The 21,864-nt window shown below is 40.6% G+C and overlaps 1 protein-coding gene across 9 annotated transcripts in view; it reads left to right on the top strand.

Annotated features, from left to right (window-relative positions):
• LOC18423794 (Tetratricopeptide repeat (TPR)-like superfamily protein) overlaps positions 1 to 21,376 on the top strand; it is a 59,337-nt gene extending 37,961 nt beyond the window's left edge. For all 9 annotated transcript variants that reach the window (XR_016054449.1, XM_020675688.2, XM_006828391.4 and 6 more), the window contains 4 exons: positions 1,042 to 1,150; positions 19,400 to 19,465; positions 20,797 to 20,862; positions 20,980 to 21,376. Coding sequence is in view for 8 of the 9 variants with exons in the window: in XM_020675688.2 (XP_020531347.1) it covers positions 1,042 to 1,150; positions 19,400 to 19,465; positions 20,797 to 20,862; positions 20,980 to 21,177 (439 nt within the window). In the remaining variant the exon portion in view is untranslated. The remainder of the gene's footprint in view (positions 1 to 1,041; positions 1,151 to 19,399; positions 19,466 to 20,796; positions 20,863 to 20,979) is intronic.
• The last annotated feature ends 488 nt before the right edge of the window (positions 21,377 to 21,864 follow it).

Raw genomic sequence — 21,864 nt, 5'->3', positions numbered from 1 at the left:
TTAGACAAACATAGATGTGCTTGATGGACTTGTTCTAGAATATTATGCCAAAGAAAATAAATAATGTGTGATGTACGTTGTTGAATTTATTTGAGATGATCAGGGTTAGTTTCAGGGAAGCACTACATCCAAAATCATCAAAACATGGTCCGAAATTTGTGTTTATGACATATCATTTTCAAAATTATTAGATATGGATATACTTCAGATTTTTTGAGAGAGACTTAATTCAACTTGTGTAAAGAGTGACCACTAGTTCTTCACCTAACTGATCTAAGCATGGTTCCGCGCACGTATTACTTCACAAAGTTTGATTCTCTCATTGATCCCACTTGTTCCCTCCCCTACTCCCTCAGAAATTCAGCTTTCCAGTCTTGGATGCTGAAGATGCTAAAATGCTGCAATATACTGGATGATTTGAAAAGGCACTTCTACTAGACAGAGACTTGGGCACTGTTATCACATGGAGTTAAAAGAATAGATCTGTGTGTGTGCATGTGTGTGTGCATGTGTGTGTGTGCGTGTGCATATGTTGCATTTGCGTGTTTGTGGGTGTGATATCCATCAGTGTGGGCATCCTTTAGTGGTCAGTCCTTTGCAGGTTACTTGCTTACAGAAGGAGAAGACCCTACTAGCCAACTGACCACCCCTTAATGGAATTCAACTGTAACTGTACACATGTGCCCCATTCATATTATCCCTTTGCAACCTCCCATTTTGTGGTATTTTTAAATTTATTTGTGAATGTTGGTTTTTCTGTTTTTTCCTTGGTGTTTGCAAAAGTTAAAAGAGAAGAATGCATCATACTAGTTTTCATTCACAAAACACTGGTAGTATGGGCTTCATTTGATCTATTTGTGCTTCTCTGCTTCCGGAGCAATACCTTCTCTTATGGTTTGATTTCCATGAAAAGCAGGTCTTTGAACGACTTGTGACCTTTTATCTTATCCATGTATAACGATGCTGATGTGGATTACTGGATGCACCTTAGTGATGTAACTGTTTCGATTAAATAACAAAATTTTATAACTTGTATGTCAGGATTGCAAGGCAGACGCTGGAAGTTCCAATGGCCATTGCGGAGAACATGTCAAAGAATGGGAAGCCCAGTAATTGCAGGAGAGATAAGCATGCAGCTTTGGTTATACTGGTCAGTCTGCATACTACGATGAGTTGAATATTGATTGCATTTTCATCCAAAAGCAGCAATTTACATTTCTCATCTACTGAACTTTATGTTTCTGATAGAAGTTGATTGTTACAGCTGGAAATAAAATTGTAATCAACAGAAAAATCAATAAACATTTAGAAGCAAATTCAGGCATATAAAAGATGATCCTTTATTGTGTATTTTCTTTTATAGCTTTTTCTAACCAAGGAAAACTTTGCGAACTCAATCACCAGGTGCCATATGTGATAGGGAACTAACAATGCAATTGCGGATTGTAGTTTATCGTACAACATTGATATGAGCCTCTCAAGGATATGACAATTTATGTTTCTTACCACTATCTTGCAACTTATATTTATGAGGCGATTTGGTTATTTTCGCTAGTAAGTCCTATATATAGTTGCATCAGTGGTTGGTTAAGTAGATATCATAGTTAGCAAGTCGGCGTTTAAAACACTACTTCTTAAAAAATACGGATTTTTTTTCAAAAACGTTTAAAACTATGACTTTCTGAAAAGATCGGCAAAAATACACGTTTTGTTTCACATAAACGTTTAAAACTTGCCTTATTGATCTTTATGAAAAAAGTGGCCCAAAAAAACTTTGCCTTTTTTACCTGTATTTTTTTTTTGTAAAAGATGAATTTTTTTTTCCTATTTTATGTAATTGTTTTTTCCATGTTTCCTAAAAAGTATATTAAAAAAAAAAAAAAAAACTTCCCTAAAAAATAAATTTTTATCCCCAAGTATATTGTTAGGGTTTATGCTCAAATCCATTGAATCAAATTAGAATAAAATACCACAAAAACCATTGAATAAAAAATCCCCAAATTTTGACTTGGCAAAATTCCACCAAAAAATCCCATCCAAATTAGGGCTCAAAGTCCCAAATTATCACAATTTGTACAACATCTCAAATCCCTAAAAACAAAAGCTTTAAAAAAAAAAAAAAAAAAAAAAAAAAAAAAACCACATTAGAGCTCAATCCTCAAACGTAATTCATGACTGGATCTTGGATTAGTAAATCCCTAAAACATAAGCTTAAAAAAAAAAAAAAAAAAAAACCAGATTAGGGCTCAATCCCCAAACCTAATTCATGACTGGAAATCTTGGATTAGGGTTTATGTCCACCGTGCTCTTCATCTTCTCTGAGATTTTATTTCCATCTTGTTTCTCTGTGCCTATGCATGCTCTCTCTCACTCTGTATATCTTTATGGAAGATTTTGTGTTTGCTTCTCTATCACTCTGCATAATGCTTGCCTTCTTGTTTTGTGTTTCTTCTTGGTCTATTGCGTTTGTTGCTCGTCTAACCAAAAAAGGTGTACATCTTCCCATTGCTTAACTATGGTTATAAAGGGACTGTCACCATACAGAGAGAGAAATGAATATACCCAAATCAATTCTACTTATCTCACATTGCCCTTTCTTTTATTTTTTGCATTATGTACTATGTGTGATGTTTGTTAAAGAATTTAATTAGAAAATTAATATTGTATATTTATCAGCAACTTATCATTTTATTTTTTTTATTTCTACTTAATTTTATTTTAATTTCTACTTAATTTTATTTCAAACGTGTCCGTTATTTTCACTTCGATTTTTTGACCTAGTCTGATATATTTGCAATATTTTTACATAAAGTATTTTTGCCGATCCGTATTTTTGACTCGATTTTTTCATCGGAATTTTTAAAATAAAAACGATTTATTTCCGATTTTATGGTGAGCCGACATATTGATCTTCCCCTGGTTGATATACATTTTTGTAGTATTGGAAAAGTTGGGTATTTCCATTAGTGCTCCCGCTTAATTCTCTGTTGTATTTCATTTCTTCCATTCCGTGTATTAATGGTATGTGGTTCTTTCTTCACTTCTAGTTAATGGTTCGCATGCACATACTGTTTTCCATTTTGTGGTAGATAATTCTTTTCTTAGTTGTACACAAAGTTATTAGTTTGGAATTGGAAGAACAATCTCTTGGAACCTATTTTACAACAATGGAGAATGCCTTCTCTTCCCCATAGATGTAATTTGTGGAGGCTAGGTATCATTTCCATTATCTGGTCATTATGGTGGAAATGTAACTAGTGAAAATTTGAAGGTCTGAGCTTGCAATTGACAATAATCTGGGACTAGATAAAGAACCAAATCATTGAATGGGTGCTAGTCCACAAGGAATTCTGGGGCTTCACATGGTCAGACCTAGCAACTCACGGGAACACCTTATCATGGACCTGTGCATCCAAAACATTTTTTAGTGTATACGTGCTGCCACCACAACTGGGCAGGTAAAACTTATTTTCGATGCCAGCTGATATGCAAACCATCACTCTAGCATGTTCAGCACCAGCAGTGGCATTCCTCATTGCCCTATGGGGAAGAAATCAAAAGGAATTCGGACCTTGGAAGACCTAATTATCTCCCACTTTTGGGCTGGGAATACATTTTGTCTTCCTCTTACGAGTAGTTTGGAATACCTATATGTGGACTAGGGGTGAAGATAAGCTCAGATGGGTGCTTAATGAATATGAAGAAATCACCTCAAAATGAGCTCATGAAATGGTTAGAGAATATGCGGTAAAAATTAAACACTTGAAGCTATACAGAAAAAAACAAACGCATGAGTGCATCGTGGTTTACTTGGGTAGCTTCTCATAAGAGGCTACTAACCACTGATAAAAGTGCAAAAATGGGGTTACCTTTGTTGCTGAAATACTTCTATGTAAATCTGAGATTGAAAACCACGATCACCTCTTCAGTACTTGTTCCTTGGTGGGTGAGATTTGGAAAGTAATCACCTGGAGATTCAACAATGGAGCCATAGCCCGGCTCAAACATCCATAACTTCCTATCAAATTGTATCTATTAGAAGTTCAAAAATAATTTCTTAAGAAAGTTTTGAAACGCCTCTACGTACTCTAATTTGGGCCATATTGCAAGAAAGAAACCAGTGGTAAAGGGAAATTAACGTCTTACTAATGGAGAACACAGGAACAACATCCCGAAATAAAGGATTAACCCCCAGGAATGTAAGAAAAAAATCCATATATGAAAGATGAGAATACAAACCCCCAGTCGACCCTGAATAACATAGAGCAAATGTAGTGAGGTGACTAAATACATAGAGGGATTGAGGGATGCTTGTGGTGAGGAATTTTTAAAATATGATATTACAAATGCCTCGCTATTGTATATCTTCATACAAATTGGTACAATGAGGTTCCTGCACAAACCAATGTAGCAAAAAGAAAAAGATACTCATCTGCCTCCGCCTCTTGGAGCACCCTCAGAGTTGAAGGGGACTCAATAAATCTTATGGCACTTGCCAAGAAAGTAGTGTCATGGCCATGGAGATTCATAGGCATTTCTGAAGACATCCATAAAAGAAACTCAAATTTTGATGTAAATCTTGTTGGTAATTGACGTGAGTCGAACACGCTCACAGCTTCTTTTGCTAGAGTGGGATCCACAAGATCTGACTTTGTAATTGCCTCCACACTACTATAATGGGCCACCCTGAAGCCTTATTTTATTTTAGGTCACCCTCTTGTTCCCTTTGGTTTTTTGCGACCTCTTTCAGGGCACTCTTTGTTTTATGTTCCATGTTTATACACTGTCATAAAATGAATTACAGAAAAACATACTGACCAGAAAAAAAGGATAATTTTCTGGAAGTTAGTGTGACCCTATTTAAGGGTACCATGCCCTATCTCCAAGAACATGTCCTTATTGTAGATGCCAGTCTTTTTAGTTACTAGACTGGTAGAGCTTCATAATGACTTCCTATGGTGAAGATTAGTGTGGGACTTAAATTCCACTTTTGAGAGGGGAGGTGGTTTGTGGGGGGTAGTTTGTTTTCCAATGAAAGGAGGATTGGGGATTTATTGACTCTTAGTTGTTAAAAAAGTAATGCTCATTAAGGGCTTTGAGACTGAACTATGCGGAGGATGACCTATGGAGGGAGTGCATTGAGTTGGAGCATGAATGGAGCTTTTGGTAAATGGACCTTGCCACCTTGGTTGTGATAAAATGGAGGGATATAGGCGGGATTGCTAGAGACATCCAATCAGCCTTCAGGTTTCTATTGAGAATTGTGAGCCATTCTCTTCTGCCGTGATATATGGTGTATTATGGCATGATGTCCGAAAGACAAACCAAGCTGACCTACCCGTTTTCTACTTTGGCAGTGAAACACAGATGCTCTGCGATTTAAGTATTTTGAGCTTATGAGAGGCACTATCATGGACTCTCTGATTCTGTAGGAACCTTAAGGATTCGAAGATAACTGATTAGCCTGGATATATTGCACAGTAGTTACTTTCATTCGTAGGAGATGTGAGGATAGAGTTGAAGATAAAACCTAGATTTATGTGAAGGGAAAGGGGAAGAAGATGTAGAAAGAGGAATGACACAGGTGCATGAGAGAAAAGGAGATGAGAGAGAGAGAGGTTTGTTAGAAGAAGAGGAAAAAGTGCCATGATCCTCCTCTGGAATCAGTAGCATATATTTATTATTTTGTTATGAAAATATTACAAGAAATGCCCTTTTGTAAGTAATTAACTTATATAACCCTATTGAATAAGATATTCAATTTATGTCCCTAACGTTTTGAAGGTGACAATCTATTACATAACATTGTATAACAAAAAACTCATAAGAAATGTGTTTAATTGGCAAGCCCACAAGCTGGTGCTTCAATACAAAAAATAAAAGATAAACCATAAAAAAGAATAATAGAGTACAAGCCAAAAGAAGGGAGAAGGGGAAGGTAGAGAGACAGAGAGAGAGAGGAACTGAGCATTAAGGGGAAGATGAGGAGCAAGAGAAAGGGCAAAAATTTTCCATTTTTTTTTTTTTTTTTTTTTTTTTGGGGGGGGTGGTGGTGGTGGTGGTTGGGCAAGCTGTCCAAAACAGGTGTTTTGTAGACAAGGTAAGTGCAGTGAAGGTAGCCAAAAAATTGTGTTGTACAAAAATAAATGCAGTAAAAAATGGGATCTGTGCAAGAAAGGCAAAAGAAAAAGGAGAAGTTTAAGAAAAAGATTGAGAGAGAAGCCTATAGACCGGGTGCTCGGAGACAAGACGGGGATGGAGAGGGGGGCCTAACCCCAAGCTGGATGCTTGGAAAGAAACAAGCAAAGTGTAAGCCTTCTATGAAAACCTACAAAGAGGAAAAAATTACTAAAAACAGTAGAAAGAAAGAGCAATAAGAAAAGAGATACAAGAGAGAGAATTGAGAGAATTGAGAGATGGAGAGAGAGATAGAGAGAGAGAGGAAGAGAGGAGGAAGACAAGAAGAAGAGAGAGAGAGAAGAGAAGAGATAACTGCAGCCTGGTTTGCTAAGAAGTCTGCTTTGGATTTAGCCTCCCACCAAATACGACAGAAGCCGACTCAAAGGGGCCGTCACAAAAGAAGAATGTGATAAAAATAGTAGCAAGACGCCAAGGGACCTGGCATCTCCTAGTGGCACACGAAATAACGTGTGCATCGTCTCCCTTCACAATGAGGTCATTCCCCCAGGAAGCATGGCATTTGGCCTTTGCCCAAGTAAAATCACTGAGACCAAGAAATCCAGTGAAAATGGAGATAATATTTGCTATTGCAGTCTCAAAAAATGCCGTGAAAGCCACAAGGACCAGGGTTGCCCAAAGAGCACCCATCAAAATTTAGTTTGATGAGCCCTTGGGGAGGGGGCACCATGAGGATGAGCATGAGGGTTTGGGCGGGCAGAAAGAAATGATGTCAGCCTAGTGTAAAATGGAATCAGAATTGGAAAACGATTTAAGTAGTTTATAGTCTGCAGTCTGAAAGATGGCTAAGTTACAAGAAGATTCAGCAATGCTAGCCATGGAACAATGGGTACCTTTGGAGATTCTGGAGTTCTTCTCATCCTAGCAAGTTAACCATGACCAACGTTCTCCAAAGGGAAGATGCTAGCAACAAGTTGTTTCATTTTTATTTTTGTTTGGGGGGAAGGGGGGGGGGGGGGTGTGGGGTGTGGGGAGGGGGGAGGGCGGAAAGGCAATGAATAGAGTAGGGAAATGGGTTCTGAGGTGACCCACATCTAATTAAAGTCCTTGAGAGTAATGACATAAAGGTGGGATCCCATGGAGCAGTGAAGGAAAAGGTGTGATTCATCTCCTCGCCATCGAAGTATATACGACAACGATTAACAAGAGGAAAGCCTCTTATCTGGAGTTGGTCGACAGTAAGATTATGGCCAAGGACAGAAAGCCAACTAAAGGGCTCGATCTTGGGAGGCAAAGGAGAAAGGCAAGCATTATGGAGGGGAGATGGAGGATAGGGGGGTTATGTAGGTATAAAAAGATTGAACCTTAAAGATTCTCGAAGGGGAGGGGGCCTAGATAATTAAATGAGGAACAAAGTTTGAGAGGAAGAAAGGTTTAAGAGATCTAAGAGTTGAGAAGCTTCGTGGTTTGAGAGCAGGTCACAAAAACGTAGGAGTCCAAACAAGGGGATCATGGGAAGAGTCAGTGTATTGCGCTACAGATGTTTGGCCAAATTTCTTTGAGAGGTTGCTGACCAATCCAGCAGGTTTGACCAAAAAAAGACCCTATCTCCACGGTTAATGTTTAAATTAGTATGGGACCAGAAGAGTAGGTAGCAGGTGCAGAGGCACTTAAAAATGGTCGACAAAGAATGGCTAAGTCGACTTTGAAGGAACCAACCATGAGGGTCGGCTCCATACTTTTGAAAGAGAAATGCTTTCCATAAAAGATGCGGATGGTTAGCGAAATTGCCACCACCACTTACTAAGGAGGGCAAGGTTCATCGATCTTAGGTTGCAAATACCCAAACTTCCAAAGGGCTTAGGCAGGCACACTTTCTCCCAAGCCACAAGATGGAATTTGTGCTTAATGGGATCATCCGACCAAAGAAAAGACTTTATCAGCCACTCGAGGACAACAGCAACGGAGGAGGGCATGAGGAACAAGGACATGAACTAAATGGGGAGGTTGGAAAGAGAGGCCTTGATTAGGGTAATACGACCATCGAGGGAAAGGAAGTGATCCTTCCAAAGGGCCAACTTCCTCCGGAATTGTTTGACAAAGGGCTCCAAAGAGATTTCCAAGGCTTGCCCAAACACAAAGGTAGTCCTTGATATTTGGAGGGGAAAGGCTCGACACCGCACCATAGTCTCGATGCAAGGTCAAAAGGAGTGTCGAGAGGGACACTAATGCGAAAGAACCTGGATTTGGGGAGGTTGGCTTACATCCCAGTAGCAAGCTCGAAGCAGCAGTGGGGGAGCGAAGTGTTTCAACTTTGGTTGGGGAGTCATCACAGAAACGAGGGTCACTTGCATACTAAAGGTGAGAGATTGAGATACCAGACCTTGAAGATTTGAAGCTAGTTAGGCAGCCAATAGACTAAAGACGAGACAAGGACTGGCTGAAAACTTCAGCAACAATCGTGAAAAGAAAAGGGGAAGGGGGTCTCCTTGGCTACAGGTGGCAATGGGTCGGGTCTAGCTGGACCCGGACCCAGACGCAAATGTATTCGGGTCCAGGTTTTGGACTTGTACCCGACCCCGACCTGTTGGGTCCAAAAGTTGGACCCATACTCGTACCCATCGGGTCCCGGGTCTAGTTGGGTCCATTGCCACCCTCACTATGAGCTTCCTTTTTTATAGCCTACAATGGTGAACAACAAAGAACTAATTTTTTAGAGGTGGGCGATTAGAGAGAGAGAGAGACATTCGAGATTCAGAGAGAGAGCTATGTCTCCAAGAAACTGAGAGGGAGAATTGTAGAGAGGGAGGATGGCGATGGCGTTTGGCTGTTTGGGGAAGACGAAAAGTATTGAAATGATTTAGGGTTGGGGCTTTGGCCTTTGGGTAAACTAAAAATTCAGGTCCGGGTACGGGTCGAGTATAGTAGGACCCATACTCGGACCCTGGGACTATCCGGCTATCCTTTATTGGACTCGGACCCTACCCATGGTTCCAAAACTTGGACCCATACCCGGACACGTGTTGGGTATGCCTGGCGGGTTCCGGGTCCATTACCACCCCTATCCTTAGCGAAGCCCCATAGAGGAGGAAAAGTGTCCCTAGGAGATCCATTGATGAGAATGGAGGACACAAAAAGAGATGCAGCCATGGAACAATGGTGTCAGCTCTTGCCAACCCATGTGAATTGAGACTTCATCTAGAATAGAACAATCAACTTGGTCATATGCCTTTCTCCAAACAAGTTTGAGGATCAGACCTGGAGACTTGGGAAGGTGCCGATAGTGGAGCACTTTGTGAGCTATGAGGACATCATCTAAGATTTGCCTATTGGGGACAAAGCCTCTTTGGTTAGGAGAGATGACCGAATGAACGACCAAGGTAAGGAAGACACAAGGACCTTGGAGAGAATTTTGTAAGATAATTAAGCAAACTAATGGGACGATAGCCCTTATGTCACTGCCACCCTCTTTCTTGAGGATGTGAGTGATGAAAGTAGCATTCATTTCTTAACCAAAAATCCCCGACGAAAGAACTTAGAGAGGCAAAAGCAAGAAAATTGGTAAAAATGGAATTCCAAAACCCATTGAAGTAAGCGACAAGAAATTCGTTTGGCCAGGGAGCAGGGTCTTTGCCAAGGAAGGCAAGGGCCTCGTAGAATTCAGAAACATCAAAAGGCCTTCATGCCAAGAAGCTTGGAAAGGAGATAGAAGAGGAGAAAAGGTGTGTCATGGAGGGGCTGAGGCCAGGTTACAGAGGAAAGAGGTTTCGAGAATAGGAGGTGAAGGCAGAGACCAATGCCCGTCAAGTTCGAGAAAGGGATGTCATTGATAGTGATGTGGATTATGAAGTTGGACCTTCTTTTGGAGCTAGCTATGTAGTGGAAGAAAGACAATTCTTGTTGCTAGCAAAAAGCCATTTAACTCTAGAGTGCTAAGACCAGAAGATTTCTTCTTTTTTGAGAAGCAAGAGATTTGATTTGAGATCCTTCATGGAAGAGGATTCTGAGGAAGAGAGAGTACGCGATTCCTCAAGGGAATCCAAGGCTTGGATATCCGCTAGAAGGGATCATTCAGAAGTAGTAAAGTTGTGAGATAAGTTGTCGTTGTAGATTTTTAAGGTTGTTTTCTAGGAGGCAAAGGTTCTTTTGCAATTGGAAGCCGGCCCAACCAAAAACATGATAGTACAATCACCAGGTACAAAAAGGGTTATTGAAATTTGGCTGCTCAAGCAAAGCTAAACTCGAATTTGAAGGGCTTGGAACTCGACAAAGGGGGGTTACTATCAAAGTCAATGGGTATGTGGTAGGAAGTGGGATTGGACAAAGAGGAGGAGTGAAAGAGATCCTCCCAATTATGGAGACTAGAATGAAACTCGCAAAACCAGCTATGTAGCAGTAATCTTAGTATAGGGTGGTTGATCTCATAAGAGCTAAGGATAGCTTTGAAAGTCACCTCCCAAAATCCAAGGGTAGGGGAAAGAGGAAGAGAAAGTCCCTAGATGGTCCCAAAAGGAAGGACGAAGGTGGGGGCTGTTCAAGCCATAAGCCACAAAGAATTTCCGCTAAAGATTTCTCCGAGGTTCTAGAGAGGACGGAGATAGAGAATTGATCGTCAAAGCATTAAGCAAGTGAATGGAGGGATGGATTCCAGATTTCCCAGATGCCTCCCGAGGCTCCAAAGGCTTGGAGGACGGACCTCAACCCCAAACTTATGGATAACCTACAAAGGAACTTAGTAGTTTCTTGAATAGTTAGAACATCCTAGGAGTTCTGGATAGAGAAGAGATGGGCCCTCTTTTCGTGAGGGTGGTTGAGGCCACAGATATTCCAAATGAATGTCTTCATGAGGAAAATTGTTGCAGAGGAGGGAGGATCTATGTGAAGATGTCGAGAATAGAGAGAGAAGACGGGGTGGGGGGGGTGATGCAGTCCCTTGTAGGGACTTCCCATTGAAGTGTTGGAATTTTGTGCCGCAACGGGGTGCTAAAAAGAGTAGAGGTTACTTGGGAAGGAGAAGACGAGCAGATTACGTTGCCGGCTTTGGCAATGAGAAAATCTACGAGGTATGACGCAGTTTTGTTGTACATAAAGCCCATGGATTCCAGCATGCATCAAAGAGGAGTAGCTTTGTCGATTCTTTCAAGGTTCTTGGGTGTTTGGAGCAGTCGATGATGACAGCAAAGTGACAATGACCTGGTTCAAAATAGTGACTGGGGGAGCAGAAGAGTGTTGTAGACTTGTGGCAGGGAGAGATATGGACAATACAGGGTATGTTGCAGGAGATCGAGTGAGAATAGTACGTGGATGTTTGGGGGAGGAGGAATAAGAGGAGGGGCAGAGAGGAAGGGGAAGGAAGTTTGGAGACTTAGGGGAGATGTGAAGGATAGGAGGCATGATTAGGAGGGGGATTTTAAGAGGTGGAGGGGGAAGGGGTTGTCGCAAGGGATTATGCATGGGAGAGGAAACCCTTGGATAGGTGAAAGTTAGATTTGGTCGAGGCCAAATCCAGGGCAGTTGGAAGAAGAGAATGGCACTAGGAGAGTTCTAGAGAATTCAGAAAGATTGGGGGTCGTGAACAAGGAATGAAGATGAGGTGAGGTTCGAAAGTGGTGGCAAGATGAGCTCGAAAAAGGCAAAGAAAGCAGAGGGCATGGGCATAGGAGGAACTGTGGCGACATGGAAGGGAAATGTATGGGGGGATGGGTTTGGGTTGAGTGGGCAAAGAGGATAGGGGAGACAGGTGGGATAGGTAAGTTAAAGAGTTGGAGAATCGGGGTTGAGGAGGAGAGGAGATGGAAGTGGGGTACAAGGGGTTAAGAGTGAGAGTTTGGCAATCTACACACGCCTGAGGTTAGATGAGGGGAAAGATCGCGAGGGGTGCATTGAATACACCAGGAGGGAGAGGATCAAGGAGGAGTGGCGCTTGTTCCAAGGCAGATCTTCGAGAACAAGATGGCTAGATGACACCTAGATAGATGTGTCTGAAGAGGTGTAGCTCGGTGAAGGTGGAGGCATGGGAGAGTTGGCAGACGAGAAGGGGGAGAGGGTGTCTAGAAAAGGAGGAAGGAACCTGGACATTTGGAAGGAGGCTGGAGGTGCCCTCCCTTCAACAAAATAGGGATCCATGGGAGGCATGTCAAACATGGAAGGTTGGGGTAGGAACGGAGGAAAAGCGGTGGCGAATGAAATGATAAGGATCTCGGGACAAGCGGGCAGGTGTAACAACCACACCTCTGGAGGAGCAGAGGAGAGGGGAAGGATGGCATGGGGCATGAGGGTGACATTGGAGGAGTATTGGATGGAGCTGGTGGAGGAAGAAGGATAGGATAGAAGTGAAAGGTGGGGGGCGAGAGAGTGATGTGGAGCAAGGGGGATCGGCCTTTAAAAGACTGTTGAGCATTAAAGGCCACCTTTAATGAGTGCAATTGAAAGGACATGTGGCTAACAATTCGAAGAGGAATGAGGATTGGCAGGGAGGTCCGTGAGGTGGCCACGTGTCTGGTGGCCGCAATGGGCATGTCAGGTAGGGTCAAATCGTGGAGCATAGACAGTTGGAGCCCCATGATGGAGGATCGATAGAGGGGATAAGTGGATAGTGGGTTGATGGAGATGGAGTGGGATGGGACCCAAAGGCAAGGATCAGGGGTCTGGGGGGACCTCCAAAGCGGGAGACTGAATGAGAATGGCGATAGACTTGACGAATAGATGCAGGGATCTATTGGAGCTTAAATTAAGGAAACCACTGCACAGGTCTCCAATTGCTCTATCGACAGTAGAGTGGCATGCAAGGACGGGGATCCCATGTACTTGGATCCAGAACCAAAGGGGACAAGAGGCATCAAAGGCGGGATTCCAAGGTGAGAAATTACGTTTTCCTTTTCTGAAGACGAGACCTTTGGAGAGGGCAGCAGCCTGACAAAGCTCGCGATTCGGAAAGGAAAGAAGATGATGACCATCGATGAGAGGTTAACGTGTGATAAATTCGGACTTCTAGATATAGGAGACCCATTTCTTGATTCCCTTGGAGTTGTGCCTACGGGAAAATTTGGCAACAAGAGAGTTCTGCAGAATTTCTAGCTACGATGTGATAATGTGGTTAGAGGATCCTGGGATTCTAACAAATAAGATCGGGGTGGGAGTTTTCAGAATAGGTTGGGCTAAGATGGGTTCGAAGAGGTGGTTAGGGGTGGCCACGGTTTCAGGTAGGAAGCATTAGAAAGGGAGGCCGTGGGAGAGGATATGGGAGGATATGGATTAGCTTTGGATGCGAGTGGCCTGACACTGGGTTTAAAGGAGTTAATATAATTGTTATAAAGGGGGGGAGGAGGGGGGATCTGGGCAAAGAGAGATTGGTTTTGGACATGAGGGGCTTGGTAGAGGGTTCGATAAGTTTAACACAATAATTGTAAAGAGGGGGAAGGATGTTGGGTGGATGGAGTTGTTGGGAATATTAATTGATTAGTGCTTGCAGGGGGTATTGAGCAAGCAAGAAGAAGGAAAGGTTTCAAAGGTTCATAACTTGGGGCCAATAAGGTTTGAGAATGCTTGGGCTCATCACGAGAGGAACCAAAAGGCGACAGGAGAAGAGAGTTTACTAAAGAGTGGGGTATAGATATGAAGCAGAGGCGGAGGAGGCAGTCGATCAAGCTAGGGGAAGCACCAGAAGCTAGAGGCAAACCATACCTCCCATGTTTATGTCCCTAACTACTACACTTTCGACACTCCACCTCAAGTTAGAGCATATATATATCAATGCCCTGCTTGACAACTATATCTTGTCAAGTTGGGAATGATTGACACATTATTTTGTAATCTATGGAGATGTTGCAAATTATCCATAATAAGAAAGAATTAGACATTGTCTAAGGAGTTGGTCTCTGATGTCTTTTTCTTGATTCGGTCACTAGTGACTTCATTGAAATGGTTCACATTAGTTTAGAGTGTTTAGAAAATCGACTCGGTCAAGGTACTCGGGCCTTGGCCGAGGAGAGTTACTCGAGCAAGTCTGAGTAACTCGCCCCAATCCAACTCAAATTTTTTCAAAAAAAACATGTTGACAAAAAATTTATGTATGTAGTATTGCGTCCAACTTTCTTAATCAATTATTGAATGGCGTGTTGGTTAGGCTTCTCTACGTCAAGATGCCTTTTGCAAGAGATCTTGTCTCCTTTTTTCTTAACACTCCTAAAAAAAATTCTTACATATCATGAGTTATAAAAAAGATGACTACGATGTTCGTCGAGAGGAATCGAACCTTAGAAGTGATGGAAAATGCACACGCACTTTAGCCAAAGTGTCATTTAGACATTTTCAGACTTAAAATCGACGAATGAATATATATACCTTACAAGCATGGTGAACAATGTGCTCGGCCAAAACCCTCACCATGCCCATAGGTCGAGGCCAAGTAACTCAGTCAATTCTGAGTGGATCTGTCTGAGTCTAAGGACATTGTTATTTTACCTTTTTCAACTTTCTTTTGTCAAGTAGAATACAAATTGTTGTTCCTTTACCGAAAATGTTAACTTGTGTTGAATGCAAAAGAGTTGCAAAAAGGAGTCAGACAACCCACACAATGGGTTCTCATTATAGCTTTCGAAAAATGTGTGTCTAAGTAATGTATACAAAATGGGTGTTAGTCCCGTACACATGAATATACAGAAAAGAAGTTACAGTCTAAGCATAAAAAAAAACAAAAAAAGGGACCAGAGCTCAAAACATTGCCAAGTAGGTCCCGCTTATAGGAGTATCTACTGCGATTCCAAAACTAGCACCAACTCTAGGTAGACTATATGCATTGTGGTTCGCTTCGTGCCACATATGTCAATAAGAGATGCACATATGCCATGTACATATCCTCCAATGATTGAACAAGTGGTCAAAAGTATGGTTGAGTCGCCAGGGGCATGAGGATTTTCTTTTTCACCCAGGAAATGATGTTTTTGGTCTTCCCTTCCACCATCAAATAACCAAACCAGCCTCCTTGACTCCTCTAATCCCCTCTAGAAGGGTCATAGCCTCAATGATAGTGGAGTCCATGATGCCAATGAACCCAAAATGGGACAATAAATTGTTGCCGTCGTGATCTCTGAAAAGATGTCAACGCCTGCCCAACCAGGGTTGCCAAGGGAGCAATCATCGAGACTGAGCTTAATAGAGCCTTGTTCTTGGGGGGGGGGGGGCAAGATCAAGGAATGTGGGGCGGCACAGTTTGGTCTGCTAGTTCTGAAGAAAGTCATTGGCAGAAAAATGTCTAAACCTTTGAGAGTTTGTGGCCCATAAAATAACTGAAGTCTTGATCATGTCCATTATAGTCATGATTGAGCTTTCTCTCCCCCTCAAGTTTTTTTTGGTTCCTTTCCTTCCAAATTTGCTGTCTGGAAAAAGAACAAGCCCTTAGGAGGCCATAGGGGAGGGACGAGAAGCTCCCAAATAGGTGTGGATGGAAGATGGAATGACCCATTGGCATCAGAATATAGATTATTGTTATTGCAATTGAGATTTCCTTAGTCAACCTATTGTTCTTGGTTTCTTAATCAGGGAAATAACCTCATGGTTTTCTGTATGTTTCCCCTCCTTGTTTCTTCCCTTGGTTCCAAACTCAAAATAACATCCATGGCAAATTGTTTTTGGACGTTTTCTCTTCTTCGTTTATTATAATTTGGTTTCCGTAGACAGACTCAATAGAAAATGCTCTCACATTAAACAATCATGATATGAACTTCTCAAAAGTTGATGCAGGAAAACATAGTAAAGAGGCCAAAAATAGTTCAATAACCATCAAAACAGGTCAGATTTGAGTAGATTTGGCTTTCCTTGTACAAAGGAGTGACCCTAAAACCCTAGATAGGACTTGTTACTATTCACTATCATGTTTTTACTGTTCATGCCCCAAAAGTGTTAGAAACCCTAATACTCCAGGCCCTTTTATTATATTATAATAAAAGAAAGATCAAAACTACCCCACTTAAGTTAAAACATCATAAAAATACCCCATAAGTCTTCACTTAAATTAAAACGTAAAACGTCCCTAAACTGCCCGTAATTTAATTACAATATTGGAAAGCACTAAAAGTTTGTAAAAACATCAACAAACTAAAAATAAATTTCTTCAAAAAGTCGGCCTCCTCCTCCTGGATCTCCTTGTGACCTTGGGATGTGGATCATCATAATTGGAGTCATCAAAAGATGGATTGATTGGGTCAAAAGGCTTATGAGAACGTTCTTGACTAGTCGAAGGACTGCTTGGCGCATCATTCTCCTTGAGTTGGAAGAACTCGATTTAAAGCTTTGCTCTTCTTATATTGCTACTTAGTGTTCGTGGCACTCAAAAAGATCAACAACATTGAACACATTCGAGGTCTCAATCTTGTTGTATTTGCCCACAGGATGCCTATCTTTGCATAGATAAACCATCATCGAATCATCCACCTGAAACTCCTTGAGTCGTGTGTCTTTATCTGCAGCTTCCTTGTACTTGGTAGTGTCAATTCACAATATTCGGTTTGAGAGAGCCCTTGTGTTTAGAGGAGGATTTGTATTAACCCATTTCAAACCTCGAGGGCTAGTTTGTCTAACTAGGGGAGAATGGAGATCAAGAGCTTGGTGATTCAAAAAATTTATTTTATTTTTTTAATTTCATGGATGTGGGTGTAAGTTTTATTTTTTTTATTAGGATTAATTTTTCAGGAATTATAATACGGGCCTAATCTCCCACACTAAGTTACTATTTTTATTTTTATTTTTTTATTATTCATGAGTACGGTTCATGGGTTACCATTCATGGGTACTATGCATTGGGGTACTTTGGAATTTTAGTATTGTTTAAGGGTATTTTAGATTCTAAAATTGTTTACTTGGATCTCAAGTTAATTTTAGAGCAAATTACGTACAGACACTCTTTTTGAACAGGGTTTTTTTCTTTCGTCCAAATCAATTTCTCTCCCTAGAAAAAAACCCAATTCACCTTCATTGAAGGTCTAGGTTGGGATGAGGTTAGAAGGTTCAGGTTGGGATGAGGTTAGAGTGAGTGAGCAGGATGTATGGGTTTGTTGCAGTCGGCCTCACATTTCGCAGTGGGGACTCAAAGTCGCCATTATTCAGGAGGAGATCTACGCTTAGAACAAACACTTGTGTTTTGTGATTACTGGTGCTGATTTCTTTGTGTGTGTGTGTGTGTGTTTCGAGGGCATGAATTTAGCTAAGGTTCGATTCCATGGGCAAATATTATCTTCTCTCTCTTAAACCTTTCTTGCAATATCTACAGGTAGGTGGCTTCTAATTTCAAATCATTTTTGGAAGAGTTCGATTTTTGAGGAGGATTGAATCCTTTAATTTCAAATCATTTTTGGAAGAGTTCAATCTTTGAGGTTCCATAGAGGATTGAATCAAGTCCAATCAATTATGTTCTAATCAGATGATTGCCATTGAGGAGAGGAGCCATTTGAGAAGATTGGAGTGAACATTAAAATTTTATGTTTTGTCAAAGGGAGAGATTTCTCTTCAGTTTCTCTCTCTAACATTACCCTCTCTTTTTTTCTTTGGAAAAAACCCGTCTTTCTGATCTTCTTGGCTGCTTGTTATTTTATTTTCATGGGGTTATGGGAACCTTGAAAAGCTTTTGGAGGTAATAACGTTTTTGTGCAAGAGATGGGGGCTCCCAAGGTTTCATAAAGCCCAAATAGCTGTCCGGTATTTAGATCACCAGATAGCAAAACCCAAGTTTAACACCTTGTTGTTTGGTGTTTGCATTGTCGGACAGAGGGACAACTTAGGGAAAAAAAATTACCCCGCGGGGAAGGGGGTAGTGCTTGTAATTTCAGGCAAATGAGTGCCTATTTGGTAATTGACCCCCTCCAATAGTGTTCGTACGTAATTTGCTCTTAAGTTTATAGGACGCCGCATTATGGGATGCTTATGTTTTTGGAAAAAAATTTCTTTATGAAAGAAGAAAGTTCTTCTCTTGGCTTGATTTACAGCATGCTTCCTCTCTATTATTGTTGATTTTTACTTGTTTGAGGTTAGGGAAAACATTACATTTAATTTCCCACCTTTCCTTCCTACATCAATGACCCATAGAACGGAGACACCTGTGAGCATCGACTTCAAACTTCTAATCATGTTATAGAGTATTTATTTAGTGTGTGCCTTCATGATTCATCCAAGTATTATCATGTTTGTTTTGCTTTGGCCAATGAAACTAAAGACCGCAACTTCTGCCTTAGGTTATGGGGAAGCACTTACCGAAAAAATCTCAAGTAACTATCATGTCTATTTTCCTTTCAACTAATTGCAGCACCTTTAGAACCCTTAACTGTCGACTTGTTTTCCTTCTGTTTTTTTTCATTCGCAGACATTTTGTCTAGAATCCTCAAGGATCTAGAAATGTTCGGCTATCTTGTTTTTTGCTTTTATTTAGTTTCTACCACTTGGCCATAATTCCTATGGACAAGAAAACTCCCCAAAGGGTTAAAGGAATCCTGTTGGATGAGCACTTCCAAGATGGTTTTCGTTGAAGTACCTTAAGATGACGGTGCTAAGGGGCCTCTTTAAAGCAGAGGACTATGAGGAGCCTTAAATGTTCGATTGTACTTCCAACCAAGGATTCTATTCTCTTCTATCTGCCAATGTTAACCTAGCACATTTCAGTTGGGCTATAAAACATCAACTGGAAATCAAACATTAATGGAATGCTTTGATGGATTTATGCAAATCACAAACAAATGGTGTAGGATCTGCTTGTTGCAGCAACAAAAATTTCAAATGTATTCCTTGTCTTTTGCAGTATAAATAATGTACTAAACACAAAATATCTCGGGCATTTTCTTTGGCACCATAAGAACTAATAAGCCCAGGCGTGGCTAGCAGTTTCATCATTGTCCTTTGAAAGGTAAATTCAGTCATCATCGTGCTGGACAAACTCAATTGCAAGGCAATTGTTTGTCTCTACATTTGTTTTCTGCATTGGATATAATTTTTTAAATTATCCTTGCATACTAGGGAGACCTGTTGAATGGTCATCCCTAATGAATTATTGAGGACGAGGCTTGAAAATCAAATGAAATACCTTCATCTGGCGTTCATGTTATTTTCAAATATAAGGAGTGTTTTATACATTTGTTGCATTCGACTGGTAATTTCATTCATAAAGAATAGATCTGCATGTGTAGAACCTGGAAAATTGACTTACCCTTAATTGCATATATGTTCACAGTTGCACGTTTTATAATATCTTAAGATTGCAATACTGTTGTCACTGCAGATGAAGGCTCTGGATACACTTGGGCGTTTGGAGGTGACAAAGCATGAATTATCACATGAATCAAAGGTTTTCTTCCCTTCCTCCTCCCTCCCTCCATTTAACACCCCTCCCCCCCGCCATCTCTCTCTCTCTCTCTCTCTCTCTCTCTCTCTCTCACCTACTTATTCGAATACTATCAAGATTTTTAAAATCGTACTTCTCAATATACTATCAAGCAGTTTGGAAAATTTACTCGTGTACATTGTTTATTGTAGTCATTCAAAAATAGCAATCCTTCCTCTTGGGATGCAATGAAAGCTTCTAACTAGTATATCTAGTTTTGGGATTGATCACCTTTAAGCTATCAGGTCCTAGTTTTTCATTCAATTTCAGGTTATTTGCTTCTGAATTTCTAGACAACTTTTAAAGGATTTCTTTCTTAACCTCAAAGGGGCTACACTTGGAAATTTTTTATTCAAGCTCGTCGTATATGTATTTCAACTGCCCCGAGGAACACCCGGGGGAGGGGTTTTTTGAAGTTGGGGGTTGTACAAAGAGATTGAGGGGAAATTTTGATTGCTGAAGAATAGGTAACATGGAACTCTTCCAACAGCCCTAATACAGATCTGAAATCATTAATCAACGGTTATGATCTGTCTTCATAATGGTTTTTTCGATGCAGCTCTCCCTTCGGCTTCTGAATTTATGTTCTTAATGCAGACAACTCTACTTTATTTATTTTCTTTTTTCTTCTAGACAGAATATCATTTTAATTCTGTCCAGCAAAAAAAGGAAACATAATTAAAGAAGAGTTGTCTGCATCAAGACATTCTTTTCTTGTTCAAAATGTCAAATGTACACCTCACATGTGACACTTTCACCGTGTGTGTGTGACCAAAAAATGTAAAAGATGGAGAATGGACAACAATAGTTCCGACTTTGCAGCTGCAAGAAGGCCCTCAATAATTTGTTTAGATGTTCCTTGCCACAACTACAGCCTTTTGCTGCATCATCTAATGTTTTTTGACCCACTTTTGTTGATTTACATCAGTCTTATGCTCTGCACCTTTTCCACCTGATTCACATGTTTATTATTGGAGTTTGGTGCCATTTGTAGTTTATGTGTCATAAAATTTAGTTGTTTATAGTACTGAAACTCTTTATCTCTTTGTTTAAATGCTTAATGCTATTTAAGCACAGGAACAAACTGAGAAATCCAATATGCAATATTTTTCCTACTCATGTGTTGGGCACTCACTATTTGAAATCTGAACTCGTAGCCACTATTTATTTTTCTCGACCACTCTAAAGAACAAAGGGACCATACATTCTTGAGTTCAGATGTATTTTTGATAAACAATGAGAATTAGGATTATTTGTAACATGTAATTTTCTTGCATTGCCTGCTTAATAACCAGGATCGAGGTATAGTTCCAGTAGAAGCTGAACATGCTCTTCTACAGTGCATATCGGCTGTGAAAGAGGTGATTGTATTCTTTATAAAATTTTGGATGGGTTTCAGACCCTAAGTGTGTGTGTGTGAGAGAGAGAGAGAGAGAGATTTATATGTTCACTTCTTTGTGTTTACTTATTGCTTGCAGTTCGACATTCCTGAGCACGTACTGAGTGCTTCTGATGTTAAAAGGGAGTATCTCTCCTGCATGAGGGATCTTGAAGCCCTTCTAAGTGAGAGCACTGGCGAGAAAAGACAACAATCGGCCAAAAAGCTCCAGGAACTTAGAAATGAAATTAGGCAGATTGAGTCAGAGCTGTCGCGCAGCAGGAAGAAAGGAACTTAATGCATTTCATGCTTTTGAAATCAAGGATCTTGTTGCTCCAGTTACGCAAACATGTATATATGTACTGTGATGGGATTTTTTTTTTTTGTTATTTCATCAGCACCTTAAATTTATATTGTTATAAATGAGGACTAGAATAATTTGAAGTCTATGCATGCCCTTTGTGGCCTTTGATGTTCACGCATCAATTTCTACAAAATTGCAAAGGTGAATGCAATTGCTATTTCCAACCCAAACTTGAAAAAGATGTTAAGGGATCTGAGAAATATTTCAGAACTTCAAATGAACAATTCATTTGGCAACGGATTTTAATGTTGGGTTGGGTTTCTCATGTGGAGGATGGCCCAAAGTTCATCTTTTTTTGGGTGAAGCTCATATAGAGTAAATCCCATATGGAGTAAGGGCATTTCAATCATTTTGTCCATTATATGTTAAATGAGAGTTTTCCTCCTTCGTTTTCAACAAGTGAGATTAAGAGAGAGAGAAGAGGGGAGAGGAGAAAATTCTAGGTTTTTGAAGCATTGTGCCGTCATCATCAAGAGCTCGATCGGATGGTCATTCGTGGTTCGATCAACCTGAAATTTTAACAGCAGGTTCGCAACACATGGTTCTTCATTCTGATCGGTGTGATTGATGTTTGGAGTTCTCTAACTCAGTTTTACAGGTTTTTGCTGCCTCTGTTTTGGT

The sequence above is a fragment of the Amborella trichopoda genome, chromosome 4 (genome assembly GCF_054954075.1).
Source record: "Amborella trichopoda isolate Santa Cruz 75 chromosome 4, AtrichopodaSantaCruz75HAP2 v2.0, whole genome shotgun sequence".
Taxonomy (NCBI): domain Eukaryota; kingdom Viridiplantae; phylum Streptophyta; class Magnoliopsida; order Amborellales; family Amborellaceae; genus Amborella; species Amborella trichopoda.
The sequence above is the reverse complement of the archived record's forward strand: the minus strand, read 5'-3'. Positions and strand labels throughout refer to the sequence as shown.